At 52.8% G+C, this 11382-nt stretch overlaps 1 protein-coding gene and 1 long non-coding RNA gene across 2 annotated transcripts in view; one reads left to right on the top strand and one right to left on the bottom strand.

Annotated features, from left to right (window-relative positions):
• Positions 1–1292: 1292 nt before the first annotated feature.
• The window catches only part of LOC138435446 (uncharacterized), an 11519-nt gene continuing 1429 nt past the window's right edge, over positions 1293–11382 (bottom strand). The window contains exons 2-4 of the long non-coding RNA XR_011255107.1: positions 5191–5277; positions 1805–1958; positions 1293–1548 (exon numbers count right to left, since the gene is read on the bottom strand). This is a non-coding gene — a long non-coding RNA (uncharacterized lncRNA). The remainder of the gene's footprint in view (positions 1549–1804; positions 1959–5190; positions 5278–11382) is intronic.
• Positions 9563–11382, top strand: part of PTGS1 (prostaglandin-endoperoxide synthase 1) — a 24663-nt gene continuing 22843 nt past the window's right edge. Inside the window, exons 1-2 of the mRNA XM_069580133.1 lie at positions 9563–9732; positions 9826–9915. Coding sequence (XP_069436234.1) covers positions 9726–9732; positions 9826–9915 — 97 coding nt within the window. The 5' untranslated portion in view covers positions 9563–9725. The remainder of the gene's footprint in view (positions 9733–9825; positions 9916–11382) is intronic.

The raw sequence follows: 11382 nt of genomic DNA, 5'->3' as shown, positions 1-11382 counted from the left end.
ATGGAATTTAGTTGAGTTAAGCTGAGTTGGGTTGTGTGGAGATGGGTTGCTTGCGGCTGAGTGGAGCGGAGTTCGGTTGCATTTGGCAGGGCCAGATTTGGGTGGGTTGGGTGGAAAGAAGTTGAGTTGGGTGGATGAGTTGAATTTAGGAGAACTGAGGTGGGTTGAGCTGAAATAGGTTGGGTTGGTCTGGATAAGAAAGTTGGAGAGTCCCAGTGGACAGGAGTGAGGAGGAGTCTCGATCCAGCATAATCTAAATTATGCTTCCAGGGAAAGGAGGCGGCCTGAGATACCAGCAAGGAGACAGCTGCTGAGGGGAGGGGGCTGAGGTGTGGGCCATCAGGGTTTCTCCGTCTTTCTGCCGCTCTACGCTTCCACTGTGGTGGAGGCCCACTACAGCTGTGACTTAAATCTTGGCCTGGGAAGAAGGGACCCTCATTGCGTGAATGTGTGTGCGTCCCCAGGAGTACCACATCCTCTGTCTTCTACTCCTCGGAGGCTCACCCATTGTCTGAGAGCTCCCTAAAAGTGGAAGTCTCCAGCAGACCGTCTGGAGGTTTGCCAAGATGCCATTTCATGAGGGTTTGTGGGATGGATGCAGTGCACCTGAAGGGAATCACAGAGCAGGGAGTCTGGCCCTGTGTGCTGGGTCCCAGGTGCCCTGGGAGACACCTAGTTCTTGTCCTAAGGGCTTAGGCTTGGGGGCTCTGAGGTGTCTCTAGGGCCAGGGCTTCTCGCCTCAGAGTGGGGGCCTGTGGCCAGACGGCTGGCCAGTTCCCACTCACCGCTCAGCTCTTTCTTGTGGTCCTGTGGTCCTGGCCACAGGGCTGGGCCTCCTCGATCCCCAACCCCTTGGTGACTCACATGCGCACGTACATGCGCGCACACACATCTACACACACCCCACATAGCAAGGGAAGCCCCGTGAGAGAGCCCTAGGTGGGATGGATGAGAAATTGGTTCTTTATTGCCGGGGAATCAGGATGGCCCCTCCCTGTCCAGGCCCTTGGAAGAGCCCTCACGCATCATTTGTGGTGTCAAAATGCCACATATTTGCAGGGGATGGAAAAGTCAGAGAAGCCAGAGTTTGAAATTCTGGAGCTGCGGTTAACAACTGGGAGACTCTAGCCAAATCACCCCAACTCTTGAGCGAGGTTTTTCATCTGTAAAATGTGCATAACCTTCCTTTAAGGATAAGGGAGACAATCAAATGAGATAACAAATATGCAAGTGTTTGCACATTGCATCCTGATTGTGTGTGTGCGTATAAGCAGTAGTCATTCATTCAGTGATACATTTATCGGGTTCATTTATTTAAGAAACACTGATTACAGAGCTTAAATGTCAGGCAATGACCTAAGCATTTTCTAAGAATTAACTCGTTGAATCCTCATAACAACCCTATAAATGTGGTGCTGGTGTTCTCCCCATGTTACACATGAGGAAACCGAGGAAGTGGTAGGAAGTGGTAGAGCTGGGTTTCACACCTACTCTTATTTGACTCCAGAATATTTCATCCATTCATTCATCAGAACTCTGTGTCCGGTCCTGAGGTGACAGAAAAGCCCCAGGCTTGGTCAGTGTGGTGTTATGGTTCTCAGCCAGAGGCCGATGTAATCTTCTGGAGGGAGAGGGGAGGTTAGACATGCACTGAACAATTTTTGGTTGCTGCTGTGACTGAGCTTACTATTAGCCAGCTGAACTTCCTGCCCTGTGTGGGGGAAAAATCCTACACAAAAGGTCAATGGAGCCCCATTGAGAAACCACTCAAGAAAACAGTGCTGGCTTTGGAGTCATTCCCGACCTGGATTGAGTCCCAGCGCTGCGATTCCAAGACTTTGTGACTTCGACCGAAGTTGCTTCATCTCTGTGAGCCTCAACTCTGGCAAACATGGTCTGCGAAGTGCCCAGATGTATCTGGCATGCTCTGGTTGTTCAGCAAACACAAATATCCTTTCCTGTTCAAGAACACACCAGGAAGTACCGAGGAGAAGCAGCTTTGGATTCCAGCATCCCATCCATATCCTTTTCCCTTCCACTCTGGGCGGCTCTGAAGCCTGCCAGGCTCCAGAAAGGCAGGGGACTTTTCATCCCCATAACCTTTCCTTCTTCTCTCCATCCAGGCTCATGGCCAAAGGCAAGAGAGCCTCTCTTGCCAGCTCTGAGGTTTCAGGTAAAATCCACTTACTGCTCTGAGCCTTGGCTTCCTCGTTTGGCAGATGGGGAAGCGGAATGCTGGTGGATATTGGTTGCCTCTGCCTGTCCTGCGTCCCTTCCCTCTTTTGTACATAATTTTCTTCTGGGGAGTGTCCCTCTCTCCTTCTCAGTTCACATGGGGACCTGGTCTAGGACTGACCGGTAAGAATCAGGACATCCCATCCTCCTGCTCATAGCATTTGGTTCAGGGATGGGCATGGGAGCTAAGCTGGAGCAACCAGAAGTATCCAGGAAAGAGACATCCTCTTTTCATTTGGGATTGGGTCACTAGGACCATGTAAGCCTGGCGCTGCCCCAGAGCTTGGGGAGCATCTGCCTGAGAGTGAAGTCAACTAGAGGAGGGAAAAATAGATCAGAAAGAGAGAGAGAAAGAGAGAGAGATGGAGACAGGGATATACAGAGAGAGAGGAGAAACTTGGCACATGGGTGCAGCCCTTCCTGTCCCCAGTTTTTCAGCCCGGGAACCAACACTTCTTTTGCCAAAATCAGTTGGAGTTGAGTGTGAGTCACTTGTCATAGAAATAATCCTGATTTATTCAGGGGCTAAACCATCTATGTCAGAAGGTTTATGTGTGGATCAAAAGAGAAGATGATGTAACTGAAAATGTTTTTCTAAACTGCACATGGCCAAATGACCATGAGTTATTAACTGAGGTGCTAAGGCAGGAACACACATTCCACACCAGTGATGAATCGGTCCTGAAGAGTTGTTTGGAAGTGTGAATTCTTGCTCCCTGCATTTTCAGTTTATTGGAGGCAGACCTTTGGAGGAAGAGGTGTCTTTGCACTGGGGCACTACTTTCATAGATGACTTGTTCCCAGGTTGGTCATTTTACGCGAAGCCGTAGGACACAGAGGAAAGAGACCCGGTCTGTTTAGGCAAGCCCTTGCCTTGCTCTGAGCCTCCGTCTGACACTGAGCTGAGCTGGGCTGGACCTTCGCTCGGACAGCTCCGGGCTCTGACCGGCTGTGGTTCTGCAAGTCTCTGGCCCTCTCCTGGGACTAGCAAGGTCTTCTCACCTCTGGAGTCAGCAGCACACAGCTGTTCCTGGGTTCTCCAGAGAAGTCACACGTCAGAAACCACAACCCACACCGGAAAGACTCCTCTGAATCTGGCAGACACAGTGGGCCCAATCTCCATTTCCAACTCGGGGTCCCTTCCTGCCTAATCCCCCAAACTCAAGTTCCCCATCTCCTTTGCCAGCAAGTGAGGTCATGTGGCATAGTTCTGGGGAAGGAGGTGCTGGTGGAGCTCAGCTGGAACTCAGACTGGAGGACACCACACATTCTGAGAGTGATAGAACAGAAAGATGGAAAGAGCCTGGCCTTCCCTGGCAGCCAAGGGGCCTGGGCGACGTCGCCTCTACACCAGAAGATTCCGGAAGAATCCTCTTTTTGTTTTTGTGTATTTGTTTGTTTAAGCTTCCATGTTTGGGGCTTCGCTCTAGGTAGCCAGATGCATTCCTAGTACCCTAGGTGAGCACCTGCCTGCAACCATTCTTTCTCAAATTCTTTCTGGTGTCCAGAACAAGCTTTCTTCACATGCAGGACCACACTGATTGAATCAAACTAATTATTATTAATTATTAATTAGGATTAATTATTTCATACCGATACCAATAATTGCTGAAGCTCTAATACTTTGGCCACTTGATGCAAAGAGCCGACTCATTGGAAAAGACCCTGATGCTGGGAAAGAGTGAGGGCAGGAGGAGAGGGGACGACAGAGGATGAGACGGTCGGATGGCATCACCGACTCAGTGGACATGAGTTTGAGCAAAGACTGGGAGATGGTGAAGGATAGGGAAGTCTGGCCTGTGGCAGTCCGTGGGATCACAAAGGGTCACACACTGTGCAACTGAACAGTAATGAATGACAACAACAATAATAATTCAGCCAGTAACGATCGTTTACCAAGTATCTCTCAAGTGCAAGGGATTGAGCTGAGCAGTCTTATCTTCGCAGTGCTCCCAGGAAATAAGTATTGTTACGGCCCTTATTTCCAGATGAGGAAACCGAGCCTCAGAAATGACACATGGCTGGCTGCAATATTGAATATGGAAACCAGATTCCATATCCAGTGCCACCTGACTCTGAGAACCCATTTCCCTCCTTCAGCACATCTAATTCAACAGGCTTAGTTATTTATTTAAAAAATATTTTCTTGAGCCATTGTGGATCAAATGTGGGCCATTTTTAAAAAGTCTCTATTGAATTTGTTCCAATATGGCTTCTGTCTTATGTTTTGGCTTTTTGGTGGTAAAGTATGTACAGTCCCAGCTCCCCAACCGGTGTTTGAACCTGCACTCCCTGCATTGGAAGACGAAGTCTTAATCACTGGACCACCAGGGAATGTTATTTAGTAAGTTGGGAAACTGAGGTCCAGGAGGGAGAAGAGTGACTTGTCTGGGGACCGCACCTTCTGGGCCTCCACTCCAGGGCTGTTTCTATGATATCCTGCTGCTCAGCTGAGACTTGACGGCCAGGTCAAAGGCTGGGGCCGTGAGAACTACTGAAGGTGCTGAGCAGTTAGGAGAGCACTTCACTGCCACAGCAGAATCATGGAAACTGCTTCTCCTTCAGCTCTGATGGAGAAGGAGGGGGATGCAGAGACTGACACTTTGCAGCCCAGCAACCTCTAGAGCATTTATTGTATCTTCACAAGACAACGGCTCTTTCCCAGCCCCTCCAGCTCTTCCATCACAGGTGGTTGGGCCCTAGATCCCAGGAGCTGATGTCTGATCCTCGAAGATTACTCATCAGGTGGCGCCAGCTGCCTAGTAGTGAGGTCTGTGGGACAGGGGACTCTGCAGTGGAAACTCCCCGGACAAGCCTGAGGACTCTCCACTCACCAACCTGTTGCTTGTTTATCTGCCTTCTTGGCCCTGGCTCTGCCTGGATGGGGATGTTTGTTTTAACGAGTCAGGACTTGGGATCCAAGAGAGCCCGGAATGGGGTGCAGCAGGGAGTTACCTTGTCAGCTTGACAGCAAACAGACCAGGGAGGCTTCGATTCCAGCTCTGCCAGCTACTAGTCTGTGGCCTTTAGCGGTCAGTTTTCCTGTTTATGAACATGGGGACAAGTAGAGAATCGATCTTAGGGAGATGTTATAATTATGAAGGAGACATTACACAAAAACCCCTTAGCATGCCTGCCTCACCGCATGATCGAGGGAAATCTTTGCATCTCGGTTTCCTCTTTTGCATCATGGGGATAATGCTATTTTCCTTTCGGAGCGGCTGTGAGAATTTGGATGAGAGGAATGTGAAAACATTTTGTGATTCTCAGTTCTTAGCTTTTCAGCTGGACTCGGCTGCTTAAACTGGACCGCCTAGCCTCCCCCTGCCTCTATGCCATCCAGTTTCTGTCTCCTTTTAACTGACTCCAAACACTGGCTGGGATTGGGTCTTGAAACCTAACCCTTACTAGTTGTGTAACCTTGGGCAAACCATGTCAGCTTTTTGGGCCTCGGTTTCTTTCCCTGTAAAACGAAGGTCATCATTTTTTTGTAGGGCTGTTGGGAAACTGACACATGATAGCCCATGTGAAATATGTGGTACTCTGCCTGGCCCGCAGGAGGGACTTGAAATATTAACAATCATTATTGTTACCACTGATGCCCAACCCCAGGCTGGCACTGAGCAGGTAAAGAGGAGGCAGAGAGTTTTGCATGAAGCCCTCCTGTTCAGGTAGTGAATGTTAGGGAGAGCAGATCATGAATTCCTGCAGGTAATGAAGGTTCCTGCTGGAGGCTGGTCATGCCTATAATATTGCTCAGAATCACGCACGTCATCGTGTCTTGTCTTCACAGTAACTCTTTGTTGTTCAGTTACTGTATTGTGTCTGACTGTGACCTCATTGGCTGCAGCACGCCAGGCTTTCCTGTCCTCCTTTATAGGAGTAAACTTTTTCCTACAGTTTACTCAAATTCATGTCCATTGAGTCGGCGATGCTATCTAACCATCTCATCCTCCGTCATCCCCTTCTCCTCCTGCCTTCGATCTTTCCCAGCATCAGGGTCTTTTCCAATGAGTTGGCTCTTTGCATCAGGTGGCCAAAGTATTGGAGCTTCAGCATCAGTCCTTCCAATGAATATTCAGGGTTGACTTTCTTTGGGACTGATTGGTTTGATCACCTTGCAGTCCAAGGGGCTCTCAAGAGTCTTCCAGCATCACAATTCGAAAGCATCAATTCTTTGACAGTCAGCCTTCTTTATGGTCCAACTCTCACATCCATACATGACTACTGGAAAAACCATAGCTTTGACTATATGGACCTTTGTTGGCAAAGTGACATCTCTGCTTTTTAATGTGGCCAGGCTGTCTAGGTTTGTTTTTCCTTCCAAGGAGCAAGAGTCTTGTAAGGTACAATAACTCTTACAAGAATGGAATTATGAACTCCATTTTACAGATGGGGAAACTGACGCCCAAGAAGGGCAGTTGTCTGCCTCAGGTCACCCTGAAATCTCGTGAGGAATGGGGACGGGGATCTGAAGAGATGTTGGGCTGATTCCAGAGCTTTCCCACCTGACTGAGAAGCTGACTCCGGAGGTGGGGCTGGGCGGGGCTGGGCCCCTGAGTGATTCAGGTAAGAGTCAGCTCTGGATTTTCAAATAGTGGGTGGGACTCATCTGGGGTGAGACCCCTCCAGGAGCTTTAAAATCCTGGTCGTCACTAGGGATTCCAGTAGAGTCTCCAGGAAGAGTGTGTGATCGGGGTGGAGCCTGGGGTGGGGCTAAGCAGAGGGAAACCCCACCCCATGTCCGAGGTGGGGAATAGGGAAAGAGGTCCTTGCCACCTGAGCTGGGAGGGTCTCAGGGCCTGGGGTGGAGCTGGGGCTGTGAGGCTGTTGAGGGTGCCCGCCGTGGGCTCAGCTGGGAGAGTCAGAGAAACTGAGGCAGAGTACTGACACTTGCAGTTGTTGGCACAGCAGACAGATGGGGTGGCAGTCACCTCGATGAGGCCTGGACCCTTACTCATTCACAGAAGGTCCATATTTTTTCACAGATTCAACCGCTCAGATGCTCAGTCATAAGCCTGCGTTGGTGGACGCCTTCTCTGCCCCAGGTCTTGTGTTTAGCCCTGGGGATATGAGCATGACCAAGATGCCCGCAGCCTAATAAGAGGCAGAAAGGGCCCACACGAGCCAGTGTGCTGCCTGCTCTGACCAGAGGCTGCCCTGGAGAGTCCTCAGAGGACAGAAAGACGAGGAGGTGTGTTAGAAGACGCTTCCCTGGGGACACAGAGCCGGTCCTTGCACAGCGAACAGACGTTCACCATCGTGAGGGTTAAGGAAACCCCCGAGATGTGGAGGTTACAGGCTGTGGAGTAAAAGAGCTATGGCTTTTCCAGGGCTGGGGTGAGGACTGCCTGGGACATCCCCTTCCCCCACCCCGTAACTAGCTGCCTGCAGGCTCTGCTACAGACATGCGTCAAACACAGCGAGTCCAGATTTGGATGTGAACGCCACCTACGAGAGCTGCTCCCCAGCCCTGGTTCCCTCCCTGGGTGTTATCACCAGCATCATGCCAGGAACCTAGGCATTCTCCTTCACATCTCTCTTTCCCTGAAGCTCCGGTGCCAATCAATCACCGTGCTCTTGCCGCCTTCTCTCTTCCTCGCCCCCTCACCCCCTTTCGGTGTGGTCCTGCCCCTGGGGGGCTGCCTGGGCACCTATCCGCCATCCTGTCTATGGTGTCTCCTTCACTGCATCCTTCTCAAGACCTCCAGCTCCGGTCACACAGCCTGGCCACAGTGAGGGCGGAATCCCTCCACGCCTCTTCTCAGAAACCATCTACTTTACATCGTTCAAATGGGGAACCAGAGGCCCGGAGAGGTGCCGACACTTGTCTGAGGTCAAACCGAGGGAAGAGAACTTGAACTTGGATCTCTGACCCCCAGTTCTTTCTCTCAGTGCCAGGGCCACACAAGTGCTGTTCCTCTGAGTTCCGGAGGGTGGCCTGGGAGTGAGGAGTCAACAGGAGGTACAGGCCGGGGAACTGGCTGTGCTCCTGGCCTGAAGGGAGGGAGGACCTGAGTGGAGATGGGGCTTCATCCAAGCTCTTCTTTCTTCGTCACAGAAACCACCCCCCCTTTTCTTTGGGCAACTGGACCCCCAAATCTCACCCTAATTCCATTCCTCTGGCTGATAGCCCAAGTTTCATGTCTCCTCGCCCCCTCTGGGTAGTTACTGGGGGCTCTGGATCTGGGTGGGGGACCCAGATGCCCCAGCACCCCAGGGCCCCAGGCCCTCTACTGGCTCCACTCCCTCTGGCATTTGCCCTGGCATTTGCTTGCTCTGTCTCTCCGGGGCAGCTAGCTTTTGTCCCACTGGAGCAAGGGAACAGCTCGGGTGGCCTCTGCAGCAGGCCTCACTTCTCTCATGCTTCTCTCTCCGCACCCAGAGATGTCTGGGAGCCTGCTTACAGACCTTTGAGCCCTCCCTCCTGGCCTTCCGGGATCTGGGGCTCACAGGATGGCTGGGTATGGTGGGGAAACTGAGGGAGAAAACCTGTGGACATGGGGACCAGGAGACTCTGTGGGACCCAGGATGCAGCCCCCTCTTCTAAGATCGGTTCCCCCAGCTACAAAAAAGAGGAGCTGGATGCTGGGACTCTGTAAAGTAGGCAGTGGGTGTGCGACTGGTGGAGCGTCCACCTTGGAGCCTGAGTCAGGAGATCTTTGAAAAGAATGCTTCCTGGTCATGGGTCACCTTCTCTGTGCTACGCACAGCATCAGGAAGTTTGTGTGCATGACCTCATGGAAACTTAAAACCGTCCTCTGGGTTGAGTTTTACTGTAATAGCATCCTTGCCTTAGAGATGAGAATACTGAGGACCAGAGAGGTTAAGTACCCGGTCCAAGGTGGCTCAGTTAGTAAGCTGTAGCATCTCGATTTGAATTAGGTCTCCTGGACTTGCAACCTGTGCTCTTCCTTCTGGCGGTAGAGGTTCAGGCAGTGGCAGGTGGCCTTGGAGGGCAGGCTTTCAGCCCATGGGGATCTGGGGGTAGTGCATTTCTCATCCAGGATGTTATGTGAAGACCAGCCTGGACTGCTCTTTTTCCAGCCTCCTTCCACTTGGGGTGGGGGTAGGGGAAGGGTATGTGGTTCTCAGCAGCAGTTTCTAGTTTGAGATACCCCCAGCTCTGCCCTGAAGCCCCAGGTGGTCTCAGCACTGCACGTCACCTCTGGTCCTCAGTTTCCTATCTTACCAAATGGACACAATTCTGGTGCTACTGGGTTTTAAAAGCTCAAGTGTCTCAAAGATCGCGGGTGAAAAACCCACCTTAGTGGCCTGGCCTGTCACAGAATAATTAATAAAATGTCTTGGCTGGAGGCAGAGCCAAGGAAGTAAGTGGGAGGCGGCGGAGGTGACAGCTGGCTGGAGAGGTGGAGCCAGGGAATGGGTAGGGAGGGGGCGGGCCCGAGGGGCCGGAGCTCCCGGGCAGAGTTAGAGACGCACTCCAGGAGCCTGAGTCGGTCTCCAGCACGCAACGGCCACCCTGCACCATGAGCCGTAAGTCCGGCCCCGGTGCCACCATTTTCCTCTGTGGCCTCCCCACGGGGCTTTGAATGTCAGGCTCAGCCCTTCAACTCTCTCCCTTCGCAGGGCAGAGTATCTCGCTCCGATTCCCGCTGCTTCTCCTGCTGCTGTCGCCATCCCCCGTCTTCTCAGCGGACCCCGGGGCGCCCGCGCCAGGTAGGCAGCCTCTTTCCTGTCCCCGAAGAGCCCCGGTCCTGCGTCCCTGGCCCGGCACCCCACACCCCCCTCTCCCCTCCCGCCCGCCCAGCTTCCCCTTTCAGCTCGAAGTGCCTGGGAGGGGGGAGGGGGCTGTCTGTCGGTGGGATGGGGGCTCTCTGCAGACCCCCGGGGATGTGGCCTGGGCTAGGTCCCCACGGGGTTCTTTTTGCGGGGCAAAGGGCAGACTGGGATCTTGGACGGCGTTGGGAAAAGGGACCGCGTCTCTCCAGGCCCCCTCACCTGTTCTGGGACCCCAGCGGTCCTAGCCGACTCGGCCCCCAACAATCCTCGCTTTTTCCCCTGCGGGCCCCTTTCGGAGGAAGCCGCAGGCGCCAGGGGAAAGCAGGCTGGCGCGTTTTCTTTTAGCCTCTAACTTTCCAGGACCTGTCCAGATTCCCAGCCCCAGAGGAGACGATCTCCCTGGCTGAGGACCCCGGGTACACCCGCCATTCCGGAGAGAGCGGAGGGGGAAACACACGTACAGGGCTGAGCTGCTTCCTCTGGAGACTGAATCTTCACCGGGGAGGCCCCCACTGCCCGATGAGTTAAGGGAGGCTCAGGTTGGGGCCATAGCACCCTCAAGCTCACCCAGAACACGGTGGACTCAGGGCTGGAACTTTCTAGGCGTTTTGCAGCGTCTTTCTGCAGAGTCCTCCCTGCCCTCATCTCTCCCTGCCAATGGACCCGGTTTCTTCACCCCAAAGATGACCGGGAAAGTCTGATCCTGGAGAATTCCCCTGCCTGACACCATGCATGTGCGAGGTTCCAGGTGGAGGAATGCAGCTCTTCCTTCCCATAGCCTCCCTCCCCACGCAGTTTCTGTGTGTGTGTGTGTGTGTGTGTGCGCACGCACACACACACACACACGCACATGCAAGGTCTGGACAGAGCTTCACCAAACTATGTGAAACCTCCCCAGGGTCTCCATTTCTCATCTGCAAAATAGGGGCAGGAGGGGATGGGGAGTGATCTGAGCCTTCTGTTGTGATGCTCAGAGGAGAAAGAATTCCATACTCAGAGGAGAGGGGAAGAACATCTCTGTGGACTGGGAATCAGACCAGGCTTCCTGGAGGAGGGGGTTTGAGTGCCGGGCATTTGGGGAAGCCAAGGAAAGGGTGCTTTAGGCAAGAGTTTGGGCATGTGTAGAGGTCTAGTTTATCGGAAGACGAGGAAGAAGACTCCTGGGGCCAGCACTTTACAGTTTACAAAACCTAGCTGTGGGCATCTCTGTTGTTGTTGTTCATAGCAGCCCTGCCAGGGAGACGTTAGTCCCATTCTACAGAAGGGAACTCTGAGGCCCAGAGAGGGGTGAGCCATTTGAGTCCGCAGACATCAGAGGCAGAGCTGACCCGGTAGCAGAGGCAGGGCTGACCACGCCATCCTACTGGCCTGTTGCGTTAGCCCCTAGACCAGCCCAGCAGTTCC

The sequence above is a fragment of the Ovis canadensis genome, chromosome 3 (assembly GCF_042477335.2).
Source record: "Ovis canadensis isolate MfBH-ARS-UI-01 breed Bighorn chromosome 3, ARS-UI_OviCan_v2, whole genome shotgun sequence".
In the NCBI taxonomy this organism is placed as follows: domain Eukaryota; kingdom Metazoa; phylum Chordata; class Mammalia; order Artiodactyla; family Bovidae; genus Ovis; species Ovis canadensis.
Note: the sequence above shows the minus strand (reverse complement) of the source record. Positions and strands in the feature narration are given on the sequence as shown.